The sequence below is a fragment of the Heliangelus exortis genome, chromosome 1 (assembly GCF_036169615.1).
Source record: "Heliangelus exortis chromosome 1, bHelExo1.hap1, whole genome shotgun sequence".
NCBI classification, from domain to species: Eukaryota; Metazoa; Chordata; class Aves; order Apodiformes; family Trochilidae; genus Heliangelus; species Heliangelus exortis.
Genome location: NC_092422.1, coordinates 124,139,019 through 124,166,693, shown reverse-complemented (window position 1 = coordinate 124,166,693; position 27,675 = coordinate 124,139,019). Strand labels below are relative to the sequence as shown.

Here is a 27,675-nt window from a genome sequence, read left to right as displayed (position 1 = left end):
GGATTATTATTTGGGGGATTATTATTTTTTTAAGAAATCTAGTTATTGAAAGGCAGATGAGCTTGAATATTGAGGTATAATGACATGGTATTGACAAAAAAAATTGTATGACAGATTGATTAAAAGGATGAAATAGTTTTGCTGCTTCTGTTATGCTTGCAAGAAACCAATTCCACGTTTAATCCTATATCACCCAAATGATCTTATTTGAGGCTATTTTGATGTACTGAAAACTGTCCAACTTAGTTACATTTTAGCTTCCACGGCATAATAACTTGCACTTTGAAATCAGCCAGCTTTCCCCAATAAGAGAGAATTTCTGTGTGCTTTTTTTTTTTTGAACCCCACCCCAGCTCCTGTTCAGTGAGGGTGCTGTGTTCATATATTAACTGCAGTAGCTCAGGGGAGAAAAAGTTCTTTGCCTGGGCAAGGTAATTGGTGAAGACTCACAGCTCTTTCTGGATTACCTAGGGGGAAAGTATTTGCCCTTTGTTATACAAAATGCTTTAAAATAAAGAAACATGGCTTGATGCTGCTTCATAGTTCTAGAATTTTGTAGTGCTTAAATGTTTCTGCTATTATAATATTCAATGTTACCTACCATTTTAGTTTTTTTATTTCAGAAGGAGATTCTTTATTTCTGTCTATAGTTTGAGGCATCAGCCTTGTGGTAGAAAGGGCTAGCTCAGAACATTGTGCTTCTGCAGGGATTCCAGTGACTTCTTTAAGTCTTAGCAGAACCTAATCAGATAATAGTTATCCCATATAAGTCATACATTGTTATTGTATTTCTTTTCCAAAGCAACTTGGGTAAGCTAGGAAGGTTCTTGTTTCTTCCATTAGTCTAATGTAACTTTGCCAGCATGTGTTATGTACAAATTTTGCTAGGATCACCACATAAAGTCTCTACTCCTGATCATTGTTAGTATAAAGAGCACTTACTTTTCTAAAGTCATTACCAAATAACATTTTTCTTTGAATTTCTTTTAATTTGGAAAAAACACCAGTGTTGGATGTGTGTAAAAAGGCTGCCTTTAAATACTTAAGGAAAATTTTACTTAAAGCTAGTTTAAGTATTCATCTTGTGATTATTTTTAAAAATACATTTTTAAATCCGCATGCCAGATAACTGATAATTAGGGCAGAGCAGGAAACAGTTTCCCTTACTCTCTGTTATGTTTGTAAAATAATCTGAGTCCACGTTTGAGCCTACATCACCCAGATGATTTTTGGCTTTGAATTATATGATGTGTTGCTGGTGTGATAACAACCATGCTATCATGAAGGAATGTCTGTTGTGTCTATGAAAAAGATTGTTGCTTATTCTGTTAGCTTAGTCACAAGAAGTTGTTCTGGTTTGGTTTTTTCTGCCTAGACTTTAAAATAGTTTCTAGTAATTTGTAGTATCTCATTTTTTAGTATTTTCATCAATTGATGGTGCCTGGTACTGACACTCAGCTGTAAGTGAGAAGCTTGCATCTCATGCATAGTGTTTTATGTTCCAGTGCACAAAATCAACCCCCTTTTGGTTTTGGAAAGCTGAGACCTAATTTGTCACCATTTGACTTTATTCCTGTGTAAGAAAATATATCCTTGGATTAATCTAAACTTCCAATTATTTTTTTCCCCCTTCTTCTCCCCAATAATTTTTCTTATTGGTGCCTAATAGTACTAAGGCATTGTGCTTTACAGAAACCTTCTGTTATTCCATTTGTCTGTTCTTGCCTCTCAGACTCTGTTTATGATCAAACATCCACAAGCACTGTAGAAATGTTGAATTTCTCAATGTTTTCCAAACATTGTCTGGCTGCTTTTCTGGCATTTTGAAGGCTAAAAATCTATGAAGTGCTAGACTGCTATCTTAAAAGTATTTCCTCTTCTAGTGGTTACTGGAAACTAAGTTTAAAACACATGTTAACTACTTGTACCCTCTGCCATTTTGTTACAATATTAATTTATAAAATTGGTATTTAAAAATCTTTCCCTGCTTTACACTGCCACACTCAATCTTTCTATGTTCTTTTCTGAATCTTTCTCTATTCCTTGCTCTTCTCCCTATTGAACAGTGACATAAAGCAGTCTATCTGTTTCTCTTCACTTGAAAATCTGGAATTAGAAATCCACCCATTTCATTACTGTCCCACTTCTACACCTAAGAATAATCCCTTTGAAAGTTAGTTTGGGATTCCTGTTACCTGTTGCTCTTGTTCTTTGTATATTGAAAACTTTGTTGCATAGGATTCACTCAGAGTTTGCTCTGGTGTCTTTGTTTCCAGTTTTAGGCATTTAGCCGTTTGCTTTGTATCTCGTAGTTATTTTTTCAGCCCTTACTATGCAAATTGCTGTGGATAGTATACAGTTGGGAGTTGGGTAGATCTGATTTTTTTTTTTTTTTTAAATGTCTTGGTAAAAAATGTTCTTAGGCTTTGCTTGCTGGCCTGTCGTTAGAAAACTCTGTTTCAAAAAGATTGCCCTCAAATCTGACTATTTAAATTGCAGCTCAATTTATTTTGATGTCCTAGTGAAAAGAAGGTTCTTTCATTTCCTCTCGAGACCTTAATTAAAAAAAGGAAGCATGCTTTTAAAATATGTTCTGCAGATTCTTGGTGATACCACCAGGAGGCAGTCTTGCACAATAACTAATTTTGTCTGAACCACAGAGGATTTAGCTGGATCATCAAATTTAACACTGAGAGAGAGATGCATTAGCTGCTCTTGAGTTAACTTTTTCAGCTCTTAAGAAAAAGGAACTTCCTCACAGGTCTGAAAGTGGTTGTATTCAAAGGGTCAAAGATTATTTTGTGGGACTTGCCTGTTTGCTTTGACTCATCTGACTTTTGTAACATGTAGCAGGGATGTCACCCTCTCATTTTCAAAAACTGAGCGAGCAGTAGTGGGACCTAACTGCAAAACACACTCATGCAACAACCTTCATGTCTTTGTGCTTCAGTTCCTCAGAACTATAATGGAGCGAGTAGTTATCCACCCATCCATCCATCCATCCATCCATAATTTTGCCATACCAGAATAAATCATTCTTGCAGCTCTGCTGCAAGCCACCACTACGTTTCTCTTACTCCAATCTTTAGGAATATCAGCTTCTGCTCTTCTGTAATTTCTCATATGCTCGTTACATCCTCAAAACAAGTACAAAGTTACATAATTAAGAGATCAGGTAGAAGTAGACTGCATTCCTTCTCTGTAACAGAGGATTTATATTTGTTTAATGCTACCATATAACAAAATTGACTTAAAGCCCACCATTCACTAGGATAAACATCTGCCAAATTGCACGATTCATCTCCAAGATTGAGACAGCTACTAATCAGACATCTAAGACAGAGTTAATCTCTGTAAACTCCCTTTATAGTCAACTGACACACAGAAAAAAATACCTACACAAGGCAGTTATTATTATTTTTAGATTTTTATTGGCTAGAATGTGTCACACACATTGTTCTCTGGAAGTAGTCATGCCTTTTTCTTTTTTTTTTTTTAATAATTTAAGAGAGCATATACAAATATATATATATAAGAAAAATGCTACATTTAAAATTAAAACATTTTTACTGTTTCTGCTAGACTTCAATAGCATGTAACCAGTATATGAGAACTCATGTTTTCTGTATAGAGTAACTCACACACGTTTAATATGTAATTTTGAATGGTGTGTAGGATTTGAATTTTGTCTCTTTATATATATTCAACTCTCCAATGTTAAAAGGTAATATTTTGTTTCATCCAGTGTGTACTCACACACTGACACAGGAGAAATATTTATCTTCATAGCACCTCTTCTAAGGAGCTCATGATCCCAACTGTTACCTCTAGAAAAATGAACACAAAAATTGTAACTACTGGGTAATTTGCACAGAATTCTCTGAAAGTTTAAACACAATTAACACAGAGCATTAGTTCTACTGTATATAAGTAGAGCTGTTAAGACACTGCACATCACAGGGTGGGAGCTATAAGGAAGCTGCATGAACCAAAGAGCATGTTTGGTCAGCAATCTTGCATTGAGTGATTTCTAGAAAAGTAAAAGTTTATGGCCTGGAGTATCATCTTAGTAAGTGTCATGCTACAGGTGAGAAATGCTAAGCAATGCATCACGAGGTTTTTCATCACAGGAGGCTGTAATGGCCAGCAGAGCCAAGAAAATTTGCCAAGTAGTCTTTCTGAGGAATCGATTACATAACAACTAGAGAAAACAGTTGTGCTTATATTCAGCTTTTCTGCTTGCTGAGATGAAAAACAGTCGGGTCAGAGGCAGTTTAGCATTTTAAATAAGGCCAGTTTTGATCGCTACCAAAGTTTACAATTCCTCAGCAGAAGAATCCCCCTACCAGCAAAATACCAGATACCACGGCAAAAGAATTCTCTAAGAGCTGTTTTTAGCATCTCTTCTGCCAAGATTAATAAGTTTAACCATGTAAGTGTCACAGAAAATTAAAATGGGCAGTGAAAACTGACACTTAAAAGAGGCTACTACATTAAGCCATTAACATGTAGGATAAAAATTAACTGAACTAAATGATGAAACTTTTAAAGCATGACCTGACTGTACAAACATGTAGTATAAGTATTTTTGACTCAAGCTAACAAACCAGAACTTTATAGTTCCATGTAAAGATTAATGCTTCTTAAATACTGCTAGTTTTTTTCATTGTTCAAATTTATGTTGGTTTTGTTTAAACACAATAATAATAAGCCAAGTAGCATTTTTCTTAAGTCAAGTTACACTGGATCAGAGCTGTGCTGGAGCAGGATCTTCACCTTCAGGAACACTGAGGACTCAATTGAACGGTAAACTAATGCCAGGGAAATATTTTCCTTGACCTCTAATTAGCTCACAATTGGCCACTATACAGTAGCATAAGACTTCACATCCCTTTTCATATTTTTTTGTTATTTTTAAACCTGAGTAGTTCACCTGTTATTTTCCAAGAATACCTCTATCTCTACAAAACTCATCTTCCCCCATGCTGTTTTGGCTGCAGCTAAATACTGGCTTTAGTGATGGGAAACCTGAGGGTGGCAGCAAGTTCCACAGATGTAGAACTAGATTAAGAAAAAGGATTTCTTACCCAGAACAGAGGCACAGTGCAAACAAAATTCATGGTAGGTTCACCATAAGCAGAGATAAAAACAGAGAGAATCCCTTCCTAGAGCATACATTTGTATGTTCAGATATACTAAAATAAGCATGCTGTTTGTTGGCTGTGTAGGTTACAATTTATACAGCCATATTTGCTGAAGCATATTTGCTCTAAAATGAGTCCAAAAAGGCCACTGGTAAGGCTGAAAGGTAAGAAAATGGCCTGTGAAAAGAAGAGCAGTGCAGCTCCTCCAGACCAAGGACAAAACCTTGAAGTTGCTGGAAATAGAGTGTTTTGCTTCAATATCACCAAGATTTTAACTCATGACTGTGTTGAAATGACATGTGAGAAGCCTTATGTTTCTTTAAGAGTGAACTGTTTATCCTGTGTCTGCACTTCCCCTCAGCCAGAGGTGGTCCCCAGTAGCACACTGCTGCTCAGGGCCCTGGAGCATGTCCTTACTGCTGCTCAGGGCCCTGGAGCAAACTCAAGATCTGGCTGCTGATGCTCACACTTCTTCCCCCTGATCACCCTCTTTAAAGCAGTGGTGGTGCACCCCTGAAGGGAGAGTTCACACTAAGCAAAGCTCCCAGGATCATATCTTGTTTGGCTTTTGTTTCTGTTCTAAACTGCTTGAGCTGACAGTGTACCTTCAAACATAACTGCATCACAAAACGTGTAATACATACCCTCACTTTCATGCTAGGAAAGCACCATTCTCCCAGGCTGTAGTACAGTTTCATGTCATTTCAGGTACTTCAAACTGAAAAAATACACCAAAAAAGGCAACATTGCTTGGTGAGTCTATAGGAGCACGAGAAAGAGTCCCAGAGTCCTGTGGGATGTGACTGTAGGAGTCTGCTCTCAAAGGAACTACCCCAGCCATTGTAGATATGAGCCAAGTCTCTTGGCATCTAGGACTTTTTAAATTTAGAAATACAAGCATGCCCTCTGAAATCAGGGAATTGGGACCCATGTAGTTTTTACAAACAACCTGAGCTCAGATTGGTTTTGTTCAGGCCATTAAGTTGGGACGAGTCTGCTACAGGCTTACTGAGACATGCAAAAGCAGCAACTCACACACGTAATTACTGTTCTATAAACAACTTCTGGAGTCATCAAGATTCTCCAGTCCAGTTCAGAGATGCCCCCAGTTCAGACTCCTGTAAAAATAAAAGGCTTTTTCTTCTGGATAAACAAAAATATGCAGAGAAGAAAATGAATTTCTGTAACTTCAAACAAAATCTGGATTTCGAAGCAAACATCTTCAAGAGTCTAAATCAGAGTAAATGAACCATACTCAAAGGTCACTAAATGTCAATGTTCTGTAATTCTCAGCCTTCGGAGGATCAAAGAAATGGGTCAAGCTGAGGCATTTAGCAAAATAATGAGGTGAAAGGTTTTCAAAGTGTAATGAGGAAAAAAAAGCAGTAATTGGACATAATTCTTAAAATCTTCATTTAGGCATTACTAAATAAAAAAAAGCTGTGCTTCCATTTCAGGGCTAGTGAAATGTCAACAAAAGAAAATAGGGGTATAAAAAAACAAATTAAAGAGCTGTTTTTTGGTTATTTTCTGGACATAAAAGTTTTATTTATTTAAAAATTTGTGACAGTTGCAAATAAGCCTTTCACTTCGTGTAGCTTGCCAGGTGTTGTTATGTGGGCTTTTTTTTTTCTTTTCAGCTGCATCCACATGATAAGTTAATTTTTACTAGAAATACACTACCATTTCAACACAGATTTTTTAACAACACATCTCCTTACCTAGCATACTCTGGCTTTCTTAGAACTGATCCTGAAAATGCCCAAGGAGATTAAAAGATATGCTTCAATTGATTGTTGAAGTATAACTGTCTGAAGCATAACCCATCAGTCTTTGTTGGGGAATTTCATTGTTGCTGGATCTTTTCCATTAGCCAGTCCAAAGGGATTTCAGTAACATCTCACTAGTACCTCTGACTAAGTAGGAATTTTGACTAGATTGTGAAAGCTTTCAGAAATAATAATTTCAGAATAAATTTGAAGTGTTAACTATTTACATTCAAACTGAATGGAAACAGATGTAATTTACATTCTCTGAACACAGAATTCCACTTCCTGATTGGCTAGAGGAAAAAAATGCCATTGAGAAATGCCATGAAGAAAAACGTAGACCCACTAAAAATATATGCAATGGACCACACTGTCTGGTGGTATAAATTGGTATAGCTTCACAGGTTTGCCACTGTAACTATATTGCCCACCTACCTGACTGGAAGACTTGAAGGGCTGCACAGATTTCTTGGAGAAAGAAGGAATGAATATGCTGAAAACAAAAGCATATGAACAAATTAATGTTTCAGCCTTTTATGAAATGGCTAACAGAGAGCCAGGAGATTTCAGAAATAGCCTTGCAGAACAAAGCCCCCATTCAGAACAAGATTTTGCTGTGGACATCTGTTAGTTTGAGATTATGTCCTGGGAAAATTACAAAAGCCCCTGAAAAATATAAGTAGCATATTTTAGACCAGTTTGCCTGAAAGTGGAGGACTGTTCTGGAGGGTGGGGAGGAAGAAAACACAGTGTGAAAGCTCACGTCTTCAATAAACCCAAGCTCTGTCTTTTTAGTAGCCTGGCAGAGGCCCTCCTACATGTCCTCTGTCCACATCCCCCTTCACTTACCTGGAGCAGATCCCCACTGCCATGTGTCCCACTGGGAAGCTCACACTCTCTCTGCCATGCCTGCTTCTGCCTGTAACACCACTGGCAACCACCTAGAGTAAAATGAACAGTAATAGACAGTGCTCAGAAAAGGTTAGGTGTGTTTAAAAATGTACACAAAATGTGGCTGCTAATGTAATTTGGCCCAAACCCACTCAGTCAAAGCAGTGTTAGGAACCTGGGTTGGGGAATTAAAGGTGGGATTGTTTTGCTTGGTTTTCCTTCTAGAAGGGAAAAGAAGCTGATACAACCAACACAGCTAAAAGCTCAGGCACCACTGAGCCTGTCGAGTGATTCCCTCCAAGATTAGTTTGGTTTGACTCAGGATTGTTTTGTGCCTGCCAGCATATAAAAACTGTCATAACACTGGCAAACGTGGGACAGAAGTTTCATTCTTTTTCCATTTTAGATATTGACTCCTGCATGCTGTTCTCTTATGCAAATGGTAGATCCAATGGCTCCTTTAGTTCCTTCCCAGAACACTGACTGATCTACAGTGTCAGATTTTGAAGCTTCCTTCCATCTAGCATGATGTCACCTGAAATGCTAGGGGAAAATTCTGCTGTGCCTCAGGCATCTTTCTGGATCAAATTTATTCCCCGAGGGACAAGTTATCAGAGAAGTGAGCTCTGAAGATAATGCTAAAAATAGTGTTAGAATTTTGAAATACAGCACAATGACACTGAAAGTCAGAAAAAATGTGTAGCCCAAACTCACAATTTATAAAAGGCCTTGCATATTTTGTAATTATTATGGATATTATTTCCCCTTCCCATGCAGTTACAAAAACAGTGAGATAATAAAAAACTTAAGCAAATCTGAATTGGATTACACAGAGCCATCTGTTAATTCTGGTATATGGCAGCAGAGGGCATCTAAGGACTTCAAGTCATATGGCAAGGGATTAAAATCAGATGGCTGCAGGAGTTACTACTGTCATCCCCAACAATTCACCCCACCCTGTGACAGAATCTGCCATCTCACAACCAAACAGCTCATGAAGCTGCACCTGAATGACTGCAGTTTTGAGCCACACTGGAACTGCGGATGATCTTACAACTGAAAACTGATGGTATTTAGTGTTTTAATTTTAAACTGATAGTATTTAGTGTGTTAATTTCTCATCCTTGCTGCCTGCAGCACTGTCAGAGCCATGGGAAGGATGGTTCAGGTACAGTATAAGGTGAGACAGTAACTGCCTCAAGCAGTCTATCCAATTTTATCCACTACTGTTTGAGTTTTAATTTCCACATTTCCATGAGGAGAGGTGCTATACTGGACTTTATTCTCACCAGCAAGGAGGGGCTGGTGGGGCACATGAAGCTGAAGGGCAGCCTTGGCTGCAGTGACCATGAGAGGATGGAATTCAAGATGCTCAGGGCAGCGAGGAGGGCGCACAGCAAATTCACTACCCTCGTCTTCAGGAGAGCAGAGTTTGGCCTCTTCAGAGACCTACTTGATAGAATGCCATGGGATAAAACCCCAAAGTGAAGAGGAGCCCAAGAAAGCTGGTTAATATTCAAAGATCACCAAGCAATTTGTCCCAATGAAGAGGAAGTCAGGAAAAAAACTCCACAGGACGTCTGCATGGGTGAACAAGAATCTCCTGGACAAACTTATACACAAAAGGGAAGCCTACAGAGGGTGGAAGCAAGATCAGGCAGCCTGGGAGGAATACAGAGAAATTGAGCAACCAGGGATCAGGTTAGGAAAGCTACAGCCCTGACAGCATTTCATCTGGCCAGGGAAATCAAGGGTAACAAGAAAAGCTTCTATTGGTGAAAGGCAGACTGGGGAAAATGTGAGACCTGGTTACTTGGGATATGGAGTAGGCAGTGGTACTCAAGAACTTTTTTTGCCTCAGTCTTCACTGACAAGCGTTGAAGCCAAACCATCCAAGTCACAGGAGGCAAAGGCAGGGACAACACAGCTCCCATTTTTAAAAAGGGAAAAAAATAAGACCTAGGAAAACTCCAGGCCAGTCAGCCTCACCTCTGTGCCCAGCAAGATCATGGAGCAAATCCTCCTGGAAATGATGCAAAGGTACATGGAAAATAAGGAGGTGACTGGTGGCAGCCAACATGGTTCCAAGAAGGGCAAATTGTGCTGGAGAAATTCAGTGGCCTGTGATGGGGTCCCAGTACTGGTGGATAAGGGAAGAGCAACTGGTGTCATCTACCTGAACTCATGCAAATCACTTGACACTGTCCTACACGACATACTTGTCTCTAAATTGGAGAGACACAGACTTGATGCATTAAGAACTCGCAAGATGTTCACACTCGAAGATTTGTGGTCAACTGCTTGATGTGCAAGTGGAGACTGGTGATGAGTGGCATTCCTGGTATTGGGACCTGTGCTGTTTAACACCTTTGCTGGTGACATGACAGTGGAAATGAGTGCACTCTCAGCAAGTCTGCTGATTACATTAAGCTGTGTGAGGATGACATGCTGAAGGAAAGGGAAGCCATCCAGAGGGACCTTTACAGGACAGAGAGGTGGGTCCATGCTGACATCATGAACTTCAATAAGGCCAAATGCAAGGTCCTGCACCTAGGTCAGGGCAATCCCAAGAACAATTATAGGTTGTGCAGAGAATGGATTGAGAAGAGCCAGTTTGAAGTTTGACAGTTTGAAGCTGGAAGAGGGCAGATAGATTAGTTTAGATTAGATACTTGGAAAAAATTCTTTATTGTGAGGGTGGCGAGAAGGGACAGACAGTGCCAAGGAAAGGTGAGTTGTGGACCAATGTGCTTTCCTTAACTAGGAAGAGTAACCCTAAGTCTATTTCCTCTGTTGGGCCCAAAAAATGCCAGTCTGTCGGTCTGGCCTGTATTTCTGTTTACATCCTTCCAACATGCAGATCAGTTAGAGGACAATGCCTTGAGCCTTCCTGACAAAATCCAAGCCTTAATCATGATAAATAGAGAGAAGATAGTTGGCACTAGCTAGAACTGTTTTCTTTTCATCTGTTCAGGTTTGTATAACATTCCATGTCCAATCTCTCTACGCTGAAGCAGGGAATGCAGCCATGCCTATCTTGAGCCAATAGGAGCCAGCACGTCAGTGGCAGGTAAAGTTTACTACCTGACACCAACACTTAAAGCACAATCTGAAAAATGTATTTGATCCAAGCAGCATATATACACATACAATGGACAGCATATTCTCAGTTAACTGTAAGAATTTTAAAATCATTTAAACACATTAGTACATGTTGATTTCCTGTTACTTAAATTCCTAAATACAGCTACATGTCAGGCCTTACTTTGAGGTCTACTATAGCTTTAGTCTGAAATTTAAAAGTGGCTCATGCCCAGGAAAAGGTTCTAAAACTCATTTAATGATTCACAGTACTCCTGAAATTATATTAATCTGCCTGCTTTCCATGGCAGCACTTTCAATTATAAACATTTAATTGTAGGAATTCATCCTCCAGGCCAAATAGTTCCAGGTGAATTAAAGCATCTCTAATGTAAGAACAGTGGTTTAAAATTAATCTTTTTCTGATGGGAGACCATTTATTCAGAGATATATAACCCTGTTTCTTCTTCATCACCTTCATTTAACTTTGCACTCAAAACTTTCCTCTTTGGAGACAGCCACTTCATCACCTGTTCTAATTTGCTTTATTTTCGGAACTGACTCTTCATCAACAAAGGAACTTTATTTACTTACAGACTGGCAGAGCACAGGAGAGCTGCCTCCATGCAGTCTGTCAGGAAAACTTTTTTTACAGGCATTACTTGCACTCTTTTACTTTGAGAAGTAGGACTCACAACTGGCAAGAAAACATCTTGAGCCTCCTCAAGCATTAAAGGCTTGTTTTTTCTGGCAGCATCTGAGACGAGAATGCAACATTTCAGAGTGCTTTCAGCTGTGCCATCTCTAGGATTTTTCTAAAACAAAGAGTCTACATTTCTCCAAAACTCCAGAACTCCAAAGACTGCAGTTGTGAACATGTATGTATAGGTGTGTACATGCATGTGCATGTGTATACCTATGCAGTCTTTTCTCAGGCATATATGCACTTTCTCAGCCAAAAAACCAAGGTAAATAAATATTACAGTCACAGCATCTTATACTATAATCTGAATATTGAAATCCATAGCAAATATTCTCCCAGTAGCTGTTTTAAATAGCTGCTATAAAAATGGCTCTGGCCAGTAATCTGTTTTTCTGCTATGTACATAAAAAGGAAGCATGCATAATAGGGAAGAAAACACTGTCAAAAGCATGTGCATTTACAAATTATGCTCAGGCAACTTTCAGCAATATTTAGCTAGTTCTAGTCAGAGTAAAATTGCATAGTTCACAAAACAACAAAGCAACAGAATTCTGCTTTATGTTTATAAAGAAGCCTAACATAGTATAAGGTGAAATCTGCTGTGTACATTATCTGTTTTTTTATATATATACTTAGTACCCTGCATCCCCACGTTCCACTTTTCTTAACATGCTCAGACAAATTATTTTTACGTTATTTTGCTTTTACTTAAAATTTAAATATTAAACTATAAAGGCACTATATTTAATGGCTGTAATTAAAGAACGTGTTTCTAGATGACCTCTTATTCAATGCAGTTGAGGCCTTTAGATGCTAATGTAAGTTTTAAATAGTATAAAGCACATGATGAGATGAGAGAAGAATTTACATGCCACCTTTTTATGGTCAGCGTTTCATGCTTGCAGGCGATCATCCGTCTACCTATTTACTGCAGTAAAGGAAATGATCCTTCTTTTTCTTGACTGTCTCTGAAAGAAAATAATCTGGATGTTATTTCAAAGTACTGCTCTCTTAGTGCTCTATCTTGATGGTTTGCTTTTAAATTACAAGCGCTGGTTTTCTTTTAGAACACTACTGGCTCACAGAAATTATTCACTGGACTTTCGGTTATTCTCCTTTACCAAATGTATTTTCTCAAGAAATATGAAACATTCATATCTGAATAGATAAAATGGCAGAAAATAAGGTGGCAGCTGGTTAAGAGTAAATTTGTTTGGTATAGATCATAATTTCATAAAAATACCCTGTTCCTTGGGCAGCTGCAAAGGGCAGAGTGATCCCATTTAGGAAAATACTTGTTTGCTCTCTTCTATATTTATTATGCTTTAGGAACTCTTTGTGAAATGAGCAAACCTTACTCCTGACTGCTGTGTGAGAAATTCTCTCAGGGCTCCCACTGGAACCTTGTTTGTGGTGCAGCACTACAATTAACTTACAAGCTCTAATTTGCTTGAGATAAAGGCTCAATATTTGTATCCCTCTGCTCAAGAACCAGACGTGCAGCCTGACCACTGTAATTACAGGACAGGGAGGAACCATGGCAGCTACATTTTGCTATTTGGATCAGCTCAGGTAAACAGTTGTCAAAATATGATCAATAAATAGACATAAATGGCACGCAATAGCTGGCCTTTTAACTAAAATGGATTTTATATGCCCAAACGGTGTGTCACAGATAAAGGATACTCAGTGCTGCATCTTCAGGAAGCAAGGACGAAGAGAGTAAGGAAAGGCCCCTTGTTTTCTTTCAGGTAGCGAGATAAATCAAGCTAAATACATCTGTAAACCCTTTCAGCAAATGACAGCAAAATTAGCAAAATCATCTGGGCCAAAAATGCATTACCCCATCCTCCACTCATGTCATATTATATAAACAAATCAGCGTGCTAGCTCTCCAGCAAAGCTGGCATACTTTTCAGGAACAAACTGAAAATAATTTCTAGTAACAGGCACTTCACACTAATGTAAAAACACTGTTGCCTTCTTCCTTGGTCATTAAAGAGATTTTGCCTGAAGGAAAAATAAAAAATAAATCCACTCGCCCCTCCCCTTCTCTTTTTGAGCTCATACATTTAAAAACAAGCCAGAAATGTAATATATTCTGCTTGTGATTTCCAAGAACTCTTAATATTTTCATGACTAATCTAAATCTCAATTAAAAACAACTATTATATGGATGATATACTGCCCAACCCAAAACATTAATGCACAGAAGAAAGCATCTGGAAAAGAAATCAGATTCCTTAAGTTTGTGCCTTTCATCTCCAGTCAGATGATACTCCTCTAAAACTGGCACAGAAGCAATCATAACTGTATACATGCAAGCAATATTTGTCCTAGAATTGCCACCCCAAAACATACAGACTAAAAATAAATACAGCTGTTTGAATTGTACTTAAAGATTTAAAAATCCCATTTGTGTAAGTGATTTTCTCTTTGTGTTAGTGACCCTGTTTAAAAGAATTACTGTTTCTTACGTGGCAAATTAAAAAAATCTTTTTTTGTTTACATGATGGAAAGCTAGGTTTTCAGAGTCTGAGATCCTTGTGCTGCTTCTGTCCTCTTTCTCCATTTCACATCTTTCTCCTACTTCATTCCAATTTTTATATAGTAAACCACTTAAGTATGCACTAAACATCTTAATGCCAAAGAAGCTAAAAAGTAGCTTAAAGTAGTTTAATTCACCCCATGTGGCCCATAATCCCAAAAGTAATTTAATTTAATCACCTTTTCTTACACTTATTTTTTTTTTCTCCCCTGTGGCTGTGTGAAACACAGAGAAGAAAACCAGCTAACTGACACTGTTCAAAGAAACAGTGAAACACTAACTTACTCCACCAAGCCTACCGTACTTACTGAGGTCTCATACCAGAGAATAAAGGCAACTGCGAACCAAATTACTCTTACGAGGTGCCAAAAGTGTCATTTAAAGATCGATTTGGAGTTTTAAAGTTTGAATTTCATTACTCTTGTAAATTTATCAGATCTTTAGTGCTATTTTTCAAAGATTCTTCTTCTGAAAAAAATAAATGACAGAACTCTGTTTAAGAAAGATCCTGCTGATATACTACCTACTTAATTTTTATTCTACTTTTTTCATAACATTATCTGAAGTTTTAAGTAACAAATATTTATTACATTCTTCTGTTCTTGTTTCTCATTCACCACATAAATCATGGTCTTCCTCCCTCTGCCTTTATAGCAGCCAGCTGTGGTTTTAGAAACAAATTATTATGACTTCAAGTGACGAATAAACTGCAGAAGCAAAGGACATCTTGAGATACTATCCACATAAAAATGCCATTAATAAATAACATAGGGAACGAGAGCTACAGCAAAGCTGTAAAAAAATCAGTTTTGCATCTGGACAAAATGCATTCCATTTCTCTAAGATAAATTATTGACCCTTAAAGAATAGTCATAATTTGAACACTATTGCATTAAAATAATGTATTTTTAGCAGAAGCTCTGTACCTGCATATAAATATATGGAATTATTTTAGTACTAAAAATAGAACTGTATTCATTTTTTGTTATTGTTCTTCTGAACAGAGTGAACACAGTGCAGTTCTGAAGAAATTAGATTTTTTTCAAGATCTCAGATTATCACTAGCAGAACTGTCAACTACATTTCAAATCACAGACTTATTCTCTCTCCTCATCTACCCAACGAAAACTTAGTGGGAATTCCACAAGAGTCAACAGAGGCTGAATCTGAAGCTATCTGAACGGCACGGGTGAAAACAGGAACAAGAATGACTTCAAGACCTAAATTGCTTTAAACCATATCTGACAATGCTTAAGAAAGAAAGCCCACGTTTGTTCCTCAGACCTCATTTTAAATCTGCGGTGCTGCCAGTGATTAAAACCACCTTTTCTCCATAAAGTGACTACATTAAATTCAAAAGCACTCAAGCATTACAAGTGGATGAAACCATACTGACCAATTCACTTAAGAAAGTAGGTATTTTTTTCCTCAGAAGAATCTGCTTAACAACTAAACACAGCAACTATTAACTCTAATATTTCTTTACTCACCCCCTAATGCTTAAAAATTAGAAGTAATAGCTTCTACAAAAGCCTTCAGGATTTGTCCTCTGTCCTTCACGGACTTTTAAAAAAATTTTTTTTTTTTCTTTTCGAAAAGAAATGTTGACTTTCAGGAGTTACTGGGGTGTAAGACCCAAGTCAAGGAGTGTCCCTGTGAGAGCTTTCTCTGTGCAGGGAGTTTGGCGTGGTAGTGCAGCCCCGCTTCCCCAGCCTAAGAGATACTCATTTATCTCTGATAACAAAGGCTCCCTCCCTCCCCCCTACGCCCCCGATATTATTTTGTATTATTTTAATATTTTTTAAGAACTTTAAAAATACACCCTTTAACCCTTCTCCCTCCCATCCCGAAAAAATACTCCCTCCCAAACACCGCCGTGGAATTTGCAGGGAGCCCTGACCTGCTGCCAGGGGCAGGGATGAGACTAATATTGCTACTTTTGCTTTGTTTCCCCTTTGTTTCTTTCCTCGCTTTTTTTTTTTTTTTTTTTTTCCCCTTTCTAACGTCGGCTCGAGGTCGCCCCGGCAAAAGGTGGCTGGTTACCGAGCAGCACCCGCGGCGCTATCAATCATCTTCGCGCCGAAAAAAAAAAAAGAACCCGAAGAGCTCCGGGTTTATTAAAAAATAAAAATAAAAAATAAAAAGAAAAATTCGCGTGGGGGGGGAGGGGGGAGAGGAGCGGCGCGCGCATCGGCGGGTAATGGCTGTTTGTAGCAACGAGGTATTTAGCGCCGGAGGGTGAAGGGGGGTGGAGACCAGGGTGGGGTGTCCCAGGAGCTTCGGCCGCCGCAAGTCCCTGGCACGGCGCTCCTGGCACCGTCCCTTGACGCGCTCCCGGGCCCTGAGGGCGGACCCCGCAGCCACGCTCAGGTGCCCGCGGCTGCCGGGGCCGGGCAGGCCGGCCGGCCCCCCCTCACCCCGCTCCGCCGCGGAGGGAAGGGAGGGGGGATCGGGGGTGGGGGGGAGGTTCCGCGTTCGCCCCGTTACCTCAGGAGGTGCCGCGCGGCCCGCGCGCGGGCGGCCGTTGGGAGTCCTGCGGCGGGCTCCAACGGCCGGCGGCGCGCCGGTACCTCCGCAGCCCCCGGCCACTGACCTGCTCGCCCCGCGTCCCCCGCGGGCGGAGATTGGGGGGGGGGCGGAAGGGAGGGGGGGGTAAGGGAGCTGCGGGGGAGGGTTAGGCGACCGCTGCCCCGGCGTGACAGGGGCGGCGGCTCGGTGCGTCGGCTCCGGCTGGCCGCGATCGCGGTGGAGGCGCCGGAGCGGGTCCTGTCACATGATGCGGTTCCTGGAAAGTTCCTGGAAAGCAGCCTTTGTATGTAGCCATCCCGGGAAGGGGGGGGGGGCGAGGGGGGGGGAGGGAGAGGGAGGGAGGCGGCGGGGGGAGGATGCCCTCGCCTCGCAATCAAAGGCGAACAGACCGCCCGCGCCGCGGAGAGGGGGGGAGCAGAGGGTGTTGTTTCCCTAGGAGCACCGTCCTCCTCCGGCAGCGGCAGCCTCTCTTGTCTGCCTGAGCGCAGCCCCGACGCTTCTTCACGGCGGCGGGTGCTGTGCCTCGCCGGCCCCCTAAAGCTGCCGGGAGCAAGAACAACCTGATCGCCCCACCTCCAGGCGGCGGCAGCGGCGGCCCCAGACCCGTCCCGCAGAGGCCGGGTGAGTCCTGTCGTCCTCCCCCCGCCCCTGCGTCCGGTGCCCTGCCTCTTCTCCGTCCTGGAGCAGCCGACAGGCGGGCTGGAGGCTCCCCTGAAGCCGGGGGCGGGTTACCCCTGCGCTCCTCGTCCCTGCCGGGGACGAACTGCCGCAGCTAGCTGCCACCGGCTCGCAAACCCTCCGTCCCCGCCAAGCTCCCGCGGGCGGCGGCACTTGGTGGCCAGGAGCTCCCGACGTTTCCCCTTCACAAGGGGTTGCGCAAGGGCACTCGCGGTAAGGCTGCTCCCACCTGCGCTGGCGGCCGGCACCCTCCGGCCGGCGGCCCTGCAAGCGCTTCGATGACAGGCGCACCTGCGCCGGGCCACCGAGCCGGCGGAAAGAGGTCGTGCGCGGGGGAGAAGAGGACGGGGATTTGGCTTTGTCGGGATTGTGCCTGCATGTGTTGCGATAGAAATCCGGCACAGCAGCCTAACAGCTGCCAATAAAGTTGAATTTGGAAGTTTCTGAGCTCCGCCGCGGAACTTGTGACGGGAGGAGCCATCTCGGCATAACCCCTCACCTGGCAGCTGCTGCGCACCTGAAGGGAGAGACTCTCCCGGAGTCCGCAAGCATCGGCGAGGCTCCTTCCCCGAGAACCCCTTCCCCGACCCCGGCCAAACTGGCTGAGCTGCCCCTCGTAGGTTCTATCCGGCTTCGTGTCGCTCCCGCCATGGCGGTGGGAGAGAGAGAGAGAAGCTCTTTTTGTCCCTCTCGTTCGCTTCAGCTGAGCGGAAAGATTTTTTTTTTTTTCTGTTGTATCAGCATTTAATGGAACGGGAAAAGCACATTTCCTGCCCTGCGCTAAATATATCGCGTCCTCCACCGCGCTGCCCCTTCCCCGTACCCAGGCGGCCAGCGAGCCGCGGGAGCCGGCGCTGCCCGCGCATCCGCCCCGCGGCCCCCAGGACGCGCCGCTGCCCAAGGAGAGGCTCGTTGCCACTCCGGGACCCCTTTTCCTCGGGCTTACTTTCCTCGAGGTACAACTTCACAATGACCTTGCTGAAAGGAGTACCGCGTCGTTCCTAAGCACTGCAGCGTGCAGCACCGGGGCCGTAACCTGCCTCGTTTTCTGCTTACCCTCCCTTTCCCCACACGTTCACACCTTTACGTGCTTGGCTCTTCCCGACGACCTCCTCCCTCCCCAAACGTCCCCGTCCTCCCTTCTCCCGCCGCGCTACTGGTAGGGCTCGCCTACCCCGGCCGAGGGAACGGTGTATCACCGGGTTCGTCCGAGACCACCTTCGCGGGCGGCCGACAGGACCGGGGACAGGCTGGGCTGCGGAGCTGGGGGGAGGAGATGTCCCTCCCCCGCTCCGCCGGGAGGTGATCTCTCGCCTCTGGATACTGGGAAGTTCCGAAGCGGGAGCGCCAGGAACGCACGGGCTGCGTCGGGAGCGCCTCTCGCGGGGCTCGCCGCTAACCACGCTCTCTCTCTCCTTTCGCAGGCGGTGCCCGGGCCGGGGCCATGCACCCCGCGCTGCGCTAAGCACCGCGGAGGCGGCGGCGAAGCGGAGCGCTCTCCCCGTGAGCAGCCCCCGACCTGTGTGCGAGCGGGGCCGCGCCCGACGCCGCCGCCCCCCATGACCCTGCGCTCCGCCGGGTCCTTGGAGAGCGCGGAGGGCTCCGGGGAGCACTGGGGGCATCCCGGGGCGGCGGCCCCTGTTGCCGAGGAGTCCCGTGAGGCGGCGCAGCTAGCCACGGCTATGGAGGAGCTGCGGCGGGCAGGTAAGCTCGGGCGCCTGGTCGGGAAGGGGGGAGCGCCCGGGGCAGCGGCGGCTCTCGCCAGGGCGCCCGGCTCGCCGCTGCCCGCCGTGCCGCGGTCCCGGGGGAGGCGGAGTGGCGCGGCGGGGAGGCCCGCCTGTGCCAGAAGGGAAGCGCTCGGCGGGTCGCCGCTTGCCGTCGCCGCCGGACGCTGCGGGGTCGCGGCCCCGCGGCGGTGAGGGGCGGCGGCTCCGACCTTCCGCGGGCTGCGGCGACCGAAGCGAAAGCACCGCCCGCTCCGGCAGCGCCGCGCCCCGGAGACAGCCCGGGATGGCCGGCTGGGTCAGGGCCGGGGGATGCCGCCGGCTGAAGCGGCCGCGGCGTGGGGAGCTGGCGGCGGCGCCGCCGCATCCTTCTCTGACGCGTGTACCTGCGCTCTTCTCGCCGGCGTAGCGGCGGCTCGCCCGGCTCCGCAGGACGCCGGGGTTGGCGGCGGGCGGAGGGAAGAGCTTTTGTCTTCTTCACTTCCCCGCTAGGACCGCAACCCCACCGCCGAAGTTTTTTTCTTACCCGTCTCTGCTTCCGATTGCTTGACAAAGCTCATTTCAACAGTAGCCTACCCAGAGTTACCAAGCGGGATTTTTGCGGGCTCCCGGCGTGCTCGCAGCGCGGAGCCCTGGGGCGCGTCCCTGCTACCTTACGGGCTGCCCGTGGGGTCGGCTACAGAAAAGTTTGTGCATGTGTATGCATTGATATGAATATAAAGGCTTCTGGAAGGCTTCTTCAAAACAAGACACGTTGTAAAGCAAATTAATTTTAATGGCAAATAAAAATTTATAGTGCCTGCAGGACTATAGCTTTCAAATAACAAAGAAAATGGATTATTGTAAGTATATCAGCCCAAGAGCAGCTTTTTAAACAAACGAACAGCAATAAACAAAGCCATTCTTTCCCTCTTCTTTTCACAGGATGGTACTGGGGCAACATGACTGTTGCTGAAGCCAAAAAGAGATTACAGGATGCCCCCGAAGGGACCTTCTTGGTTAGGGATAGTTCACATTCAGAATATCTACTGACTATTTCAGTAAAAACATCAGCAGGACCGACCAATCTACGTATAGAGTATCAAGATGGCAAGTTTAGACTGGACTCTATCACTTGTGTCAGATCTAGACTTAAACAGTTCAACAGTGTTGTGCATTTGATTGAGTACTATGTTCTTATGTGCAAGGACAGAACTGAAACACCTTCAAATGGAACAGTTCATCTTTACTTGAACAAACCTCTCTATACATCCGCTCCATCTCTGCAACACTACTGCAGAATAACTATAAACAAATGTACAAATCAGGTTTGGGAGCTGCCATTACCAACAAGGCTAAAAGAGTATTTGAAAGAGTACCAATACCAGGTATAAATATCTTTCCTAAATGCATCTAATGCAGACTAACTTTTAAACACAATTCTTAAAATCAGCCAAAGAACTGAGTAACCAGTTGTACAGCTCAGCATGGAATTCACTATCAAAACAGTGGCAGTTCTGGGGGAAAGGGTTTTATTTCAGATGCCACAAAGAGAGACTTTATGTAGAGTAATCCTAGCTTGTATCCTTGGGGTTTCAACAAGGTGGCATGCTATTATTGCAAGGAGAAAGAAGCCAGGATTCTGTCCAGATTGTGTTGCTTTGTCAATGACATAAAATACTGCACTAATTATCAAATGCTAACTGAAGCTGTGGGACCGGGAGAGATTGCAGAATTGGTCAGAGACATATGAGAGTGCATAAGTATCTCAGTTGTCTGACTCCAAGATTAATTTGGTGCTGGTGTTCGTATAATCCTGAAAGCTTAACTGGATCACACTGTGATAATCTTGCCAAAGTTATGCAACTAATCAAATCTAGTCAGAAAAAGTGATCATGTATTCATTTTTATTGAAATATAGTTCTTGTGCTTTTCTGCAAAGGAATACTGTAATTAATCAGTTTAAAACATGTTTTTTCAGAGTTCTCCAAAAGCTGACCTTAACGAAAAATGCCACATCTTTTATAGGAACCCAGTATGTTGCTAATTATACCAGATTGGTATCCCAGAATCTTTGTTAACATGTTAACATCTTCCCAGTGGTGATATATCCATGTTATTACTATTAAGCCTCTTTTGGTTGAGGCTTTAGGACTGTATGCTGCAGACTTGCAGTTGCTGAGTTCCAATGTCAGAACATGGATATCAGCAGTTACAGCTGTCTTCTACAGTGTAGAATGTTTTATTCAGCTTGTCTCCCAAAATGTGGGGAAATACAGATTCGGGGTTTTTTGGAGGGTGTTGTTTGGGCTTGGGTTTTTTGTTTGTTTGTTTGTTTGTTTTCCCTATTCTAATTCATCATTGTAGCTATCAGACTATTACTCAATAAAGTAAATCAAATTGCACAAAAACCTCCCAATCTTCATATGTGTGGACTTGCTACTATTCAGGAAACAGCGATCTTAAGGAACCTATATGATATCCCAGCCAATACTCAAATGCACTTGAGGATGAATACCCCTGCTTTGCCTTTGTAGTGCTGCTCAAAGGTACAGCCAGATTATGTGCAGATTAGTGGTTTAGAGGCTGCCTGCTGAGTTCCTGTAGCTAGGTATTAGCATAGGACATTGCTTTTTCTGTTACAGCAGCCCTGCAGGTGGGAAGAAGGGACTTAAGACCATCAGTACCTATTCCTCCATCTAAGTGTACAGTATTAAATAGAAGAAATATTCAGGATAAGAGTAATAGGTGAGCAGTAAAGGACATGGATATGGATTCATTCTGCCAACAATTTCATATTTTTAACTGTTTCCGTAGCTTACTTTTTAATTAACAGAAATAAACCTGTTTGAGGATTGTCAAGACTTGCTGTAATCTAGCTCTGCCTGGGCTAAAGTAGAAACAGCATAAAATTATCTTGTTTTCTTTGTGATTTAACTGCTCTATAGTGTTGTCAAGATGCTGCATCCCTTCTCATAAACTCTGGGGCACTGAGGAGTTTATTTTCTTGCAGCTCAGCTCCCAGTGTTATGACCCCAATTTTGTCATGAGCATGCTGGCAGAAATGAGTAGCATGTCTGCTGAGAAAACGAAGACATCAAGAGCCTGGGGCAGATGGTCCCTCGGTATGGCAAGTAGTTGGTATGTTTTGATCTCTCTGTGGAAAAGGTAGCTTTGCTCTCTCCTCCTCCTTTCATCTGTTTTTATTCAAGCTTTAATATAGAAATGGGGAGAGTTTTCTCCTGAAAACCAAAAGTTCTTGTTATGTAAGATTTTTCCCTGTGCCCTGCCAAAATGGAGCAAATGGTTGGAAGGTTTTCAGGTAACATGGTGACCACCCTCCTGTTCCCATCCCAAAGAGCTCTTGCATTCCAGGTACGTGTTGTAATCACACTGTGCTGTGCTTGTCATCTGTCTTGCTGGGATCTGCCACCCTGAAGCTGAGGAGATTTTCCTGTGAACAGTGCCTATGGCAGAACCATGTTCCTGGGAACTCTTCAATCTGATAAATCCATTTTCTTGCAGCTGTTGTTCAGCTCTACCTTGAGATGAGGCAGCTACTATACAAGATTAAGTAGCTATTATACAGAATAACTGTTGTTACAGTAAGAAACACTCATTTGCTGCTACCTTAACCTTCTGCTACGCTGGGGTCTCATGGGTGAACACATTATATACTATGTGTTAAAATAACTTCCCTCCAGGCTAGCCCCTGACCTGGGGATTTAAAACCCTGCATATCAATGCTGGAACAAGCAGACTGAGAAGATAAGACCTTTGGGGTGTAACAAGACAGCCTTATGCACGTAAGAAATGATTTATGGCTGATTGCTGGCAGCCTGCTGTAAGCTGTCACAGGCCAGGTATACCCCAAGCTCTGGGGAACCCCGCAGGGCAGTCTGCTGGGCTTTTCCCTGGTGGTTCTCCAAAGCAGAAGGGCAATGTCAGGCTGGAGAGGAGGAATGCTGGCAGAATGAAAGCTGAGCATTCTTGTAAATAAACAGGAGTAGTTGCTGTGTAATCAAGTCACCAAAGGTTCAGCATACTGACTTACACTTTGTATCCTTTGTATTCCTCGCTGTGAGGAAAAGCAGGGTCTGAAGCTATGGTGTGCTTAAAGAACTGAACAATATTTTGAACAGACTGGAGGGGGAACTAGTCCTCTTTGTATGAAAGCATAGTTCTTGTCCTCATTAGGATGCCCGCCCTAGGGCTGATGCATTGCACTAGTAAAACTAAACCACACTATAGCTTGCTGAAAGCTCAGCTTCATTCTAAGGCACCACAGAGGAATGACTTGTTCTAGTACAAAAAAATCCAAGGATAGCACATGATTAGATTACACTGGTGCAAAAATCTTGCATGTAGACCTCATGAATTTTCAGACATGATCATGTTATCCAAACATTTTTTTAAAAGTTCCAGTCCTTTTTTTTTTTTAATTATTATTATTTTTCCTGGTTTTGTTTTGTTTTTTTTTTTTTTTGTTTTTTTTTTTTTTTTGTCAGTTTATGGATGTTACTGTGGCTTGTTTGCAGCACTAGCCTGTAAATTGCAGGCCCTTCAGATTCCAAACATTATTTTAAATGATTTTAATTTTTAACTATATTTAAATTATAGTATATTTAAGTATCTTAATTATTTTTAATCTGTCATCTTGAATTTCTAGTACGGAGTGTTCAGGGAAGCCAGTTTCACAAGTTTGATTCCCATGAGTCAACCAAAACTCATGATAAGGACTTTAATTCTAAACCCTCTTTTTTCTCTCTATGTGTTAGCTTGGTTTCTCATTTTTGAGTATTGAGATTTCAGATTTTCCATCTTGTACCTGGAATGTTAGTTGCTGAAAGCCTCTTCATTTTAATCAAAGGAGAGCTGAGAATCTCGCAATCCTAAAGAGTGAAAAAATAATAAAAAATAGTTGCTAGATTAATGTTGAAAATGGAATTGGTGACTGTGTTTAGTTTAGCATGAAACCTATCAGAAGTGTGAACTATGGCTCCATTTTAGTTGTATGGGTATTTCCCTGCTGCTATTAACACCAGAGACAGAAAAATCATTCCAGTAAAAGATGGGTGGGTAGAGTAGGAAGGTAAGCAAGCAGCTGCCCCCATTGCATTATAAGAAATTTTATTTTAATATGATCTCATAAGTGTTGTCCTAATTCTATTTTATGTAACCACATTCCGGATAAATGATATGTAATTATTAGGAAGCAGGAAAATTTGTTCACTGGAATATGAGGACAGAGTGGTTTACTTTTATGTGTTAATCTGGAACTTATTCCTCACTGAAAATTATGGAATCTGAGACACTTCTTAAATCTCATCACATAAAGGAAACATAATCTACATATGATAGGAAGGACAGGGTTCTGTAGTTGCCTGAATTCCTTATCTTAGTCACCTTTTGTGTCTTAGAAAAATGTTTCTGTAGGTAAATAACTTTGTTAAATATTATAGAAAACCTTTATTTACTTACATGTTCTATTCAAGAGCTTTCTTTTGTACTCCTGATAAAATTCCTGTGGATTTTTGCTTTTACTCTAAGCTTAGGATCTAGCAGAAAGTAAGCTGAGTGGTACCAGGGCTTTGTTCTTCTTAAGCCAGAACACATGATGAAAAGGGGAAGAGATACCTTTAGACATGGGTGTTGTGTCTAACAGTCAGTTAAAAATAAAAGAAAATAAAACTTCTGCTGACTTTGCCATCAATAAAAGTATCATATTGACTGCTAGAAGAAGTAATGGCTCGACAGATTCTAACAGTTGTTACTGATTCTCAATAATGATAAGACGTTTTTTCTGTTGATAAACTTTATTTTTGAAAAACTACAATAGTAAGGGAAAATTTTAGTACATAAACTGTAAAATTTCCTAATAGAACAACCAGAAATCACTTGAAAGGTCTGAGATGGCCAGTGCTGTACACACAAAGGAAGTGGGGATGACAAGCTGCTTTGGTATCCCAGCCTAGCTCCTGAAAACCACTTCTTTATTAGTGTTAACTTCAGCAGGTCTCAGTATTTTGCTAAGCCCTTGGTATGACTGAAAATGCCTGGAAACAACATTCCACTGACACATAACTTGGGATCAGCAAGGTCTGAGCTCGCTTTACAACAACATGGCCTTTGGCCACAGTATTGCTGAAGCTGGGCAATTTCTACAACGGGCTGAAGATCAAGCGAAGAAACTGGGAGGCTGAGTTGGTGCTGCCAGGGGCTGTGAAGGGCATCAGTGCAGACCACCACAGGCAAGCTGGGTAAAATGCAGCTGCCAGGAAAACAGATGAGAAGCTGTACTGCTTGCTGATGGATGAGGGAATAACCTGTCCTGAGAAAGGTCTGAGAAAGGACTGAAGGGAAAGAACATGGAAAAGCCAACAGCTCCTCAGAGAGGTGGCACTTCCCACAACCCGTATCAAATAACTACCGATTCCAGTAATATGTTGAAAGTTGGATTAGAGCTTAAAGGTCCAGGGAAGTACCTAGTATCAGCACACAATTTGAAACCACACATAAACAAGGTCTGGATAGGTAACTGAATTTGGGGGGGGGGAGAAAACCCTAAATTTACAGCAAAATTAGTCTGTCCTGGTCCCGGGGTTGCCAAGTGGGGGAGGGATTAATTGTGTTTATTAACCATGCTACCTACAGGGCTTTGAGTAGCCAGTGCCTCCAAGGAAGTCCAGAGAACCGTAAAAAAAGCATCACTGTAATGATGGTGTTTAATCTGCCTAATAAATTGTGGATTGTGGAAAAAAGAAAAGACTGCACCCATGTTTTGTTTGGTTTTCTTTTCCCCAGAGTTGGAGTCATTAACTCTCTGAAACTGAAATACCAAAATAATTCCATTACTTTCTATGGTATTAAGGAGGAATAAAATGCAGTAGCAAAAAACCCCAAATTCAGTGCTTCCCCCTTGATTTTTCTTTCACTGGCAGGCTGGGTTTATGTAAGTAAATCCTTTTGTTTTCAGCCAAATTGTTCAGTAATTGATGTTTCATAGCCCAGGATGGCAATTTGGTGCACTGTTGGTTAACGAATAGGAAATGTGGAGGTATGTGAAATGTGGGAAAAGATTCAAAACCCATTGCAAATTATTTTTTTTACTTTACTGAGGTTGTTTGGATCAGGCTGGATAGAAAGAATTGTATAAGAAACAGTTGAAAAGGTAAATAGTTGAAAGCTGTGAAATCCCTTTTCAAAATGTTCTGTTACAATTTAATGCTACCTCTTTAGGTTGCAGCCCTGAGATAGGATCTGTTCACTTGAATCTCTGTACCCACACTTGATTTGCAGCAGGGGGGAATCCCCAAATTTGACAGGTTGCATTGGACACCTCTATTACACAGCCTATGTATGCTTTTTCCTTACCTAGTGTGCTGCTTATCGACACAATCCAGAGGGAAGAATACTTGGTGGATCAACCATTCCTGTTCATGGGATTTTCAGCCAGTCCATTTTCTTTTAGCAGTCTTAAACAAGACTGAGCCTGCATTAGCTGCAATTTACCCGTCTGCAAAGTGGGCAGTGGACATAACATTTTGTAATTTATCAGCATCGGGTGAAAAGACACCAAAAGTTACCGTTGACAGGAACTTTAGCTGCAGTGGGGGTTTATCTTTGAATGGCTGCATTGCTAGGGAGAGAAGTAAGTTAGGAAAGTGAGATTCTTGTCTAAGTAGATTGCAGTGGAAGTGGCATCACGGCACCTTCTCGAGCAGAAGCACTTCAGACATGTTTCCTGTGAGGGAAACTGCCTGTGAGAAGGTAGCTGTTTTCTGGAATTTTCTCTGTTTCTTTTAAGTCCCCTGATGGAGGATGCAGTGCCTGCTGCAGGCTGCTTAACCAGCCCACTGCACCCATGCATGCAGAAAGGTTTTGTTTTGAAAGGGAACAAAATAGAGTAAGTGAATTTTTAATTGAAGGATATATTTTTTTTTTTTTTTTTGAAAACAGGACATATGGAAGAAGTGTAAGCAGTGGCAAATCTCTTGCTGGGTTACCTGTGAAAACTTTCAATGGATCATTTCTAGCTCCTGGAAAGCCTAGCCTGAAAGTAAGCACCTTTAAAATATAGGTACTATACTTGAGTTTGTCCAGTTCAAAGCCTGGGAAAGAAACTGAAGATTACAAAAAGCAGTAGTTATTCTCATCCTAAACAAAATCAACATTTCATTCTTTTATCTAAAATGCTAGACAATCATTTCACATGCTTTCATTTGCAAACAAAAGAAGTAGGTTTTGTGAAGAGGTTTAGGAATTGAATGTTAAATTCCTTTTGCTTATTTGCTAATGTTTAAAGACAATTTGTGAATTTTCTTTGTTCTCACCTTATTAAAACGGTTGCTTTACATTAAAAATATTTTATAAATCTGGAATAAATATTTAGAGGCTTGCAGTATTTAATCTGTCTTCTCACGGCATCTTAAGTTAAAATTCAAAAACAAACAGAGAACTATCTTAATTCATACATTTAAAGAAAATGAACTAAAAATTCCGAGAAACATTGACTAACATTTTGCAAATATTATTGGCAAGGTTTTTACTACAATTAACTGTGGATTTTTTCTTTTTTTCTGGAATGAATACAAGTTTTGCGTTTGATGCCTGTGTCTATTTTTCTAAG

At 42.3% G+C, this 27,675-nt stretch overlaps 1 protein-coding gene and 1 long non-coding RNA gene across 11 annotated transcripts; one reads left to right on the top strand and one right to left on the bottom strand.

The window, feature by feature from the left end:
* Positions 1 to 603: 603 nt before the first annotated feature.
* LOC139806095 (uncharacterized) lies at positions 604 to 18,553 on the bottom strand. 6 transcript variants are annotated; one of them, XR_011730110.1, is made up of 5 exons: positions 11,480 to 15,869; positions 7,763 to 7,854; positions 5,789 to 5,862; positions 3,767 to 3,827; positions 604 to 3,199 (listed from the first exon to the last, which is right to left on the bottom strand). It is a non-coding gene; the product is annotated as an uncharacterized lncRNA (long non-coding RNA). The 6 variants fall into 6 exon arrangements; XR_011730108.1 differs by lacking the exon at positions 604 to 3,199 and adding an exon at positions 16,624 to 16,740 and having other exon boundaries at positions 3,494 to 3,827; positions 11,480 to 12,556; XR_011730109.1 differs by lacking the exon at positions 604 to 3,199 and having other exon boundaries at positions 3,494 to 3,827; positions 11,480 to 11,642; positions 12,464 to 15,869.
* SOCS2 (suppressor of cytokine signaling 2) lies at positions 16,882 to 21,457 on the top strand. Of its 5 annotated transcripts, none has more exons than XM_071765184.1 (3): positions 16,882 to 16,948; positions 18,768 to 19,047; positions 19,992 to 21,457. In XM_071765184.1, the coding sequence occupies exons 1-3, from the start codon at positions 16,910 to 16,912 to the stop codon at positions 20,438 to 20,440; spliced, it is 768 nt and encodes a 255-aa protein (XP_071621285.1). In that variant the 5' UTR covers positions 16,882 to 16,909; the 3' UTR covers positions 20,441 to 21,457. The 5 variants fall into 5 exon arrangements, with proteins under 5 accessions (XP_071621285.1, XP_071621309.1, XP_071621315.1 ...); XM_071765208.1 differs by lacking the exon at positions 16,882 to 16,948 and adding an exon at positions 17,031 to 17,286; XM_071765214.1 differs by lacking the exon at positions 16,882 to 16,948 and adding an exon at positions 17,031 to 17,556.
* Positions 21,458 to 27,675: the final 6,218 nt, after the last annotated feature.

What these genes read in the sequence shown, in the direction of transcription:
- SOCS2 (XM_071765184.1), top strand. Translation starts at nt 16,910, where the DNA reads ATGATGCGGTTCCTGGAAAGTTCCTGGAAAGCAGCCTTT. An exon ending in GTTCCTGGAAAGCAGCCTTT is followed by an intron (nt 16,949 to 18,767) that starts GTATGTAGCCAT and finishes CTCCTTTCGCAG; the next exon opens with GCGGTGCCCGGGCCGGGGCC. An exon ending in GGAGGAGCTGCGGCGGGCAG is followed by an intron (nt 19,048 to 19,991) that starts GTAAGCTCGGGC and finishes TTCTTTTCACAG; the next exon opens with GATGGTACTGGGGCAACATG.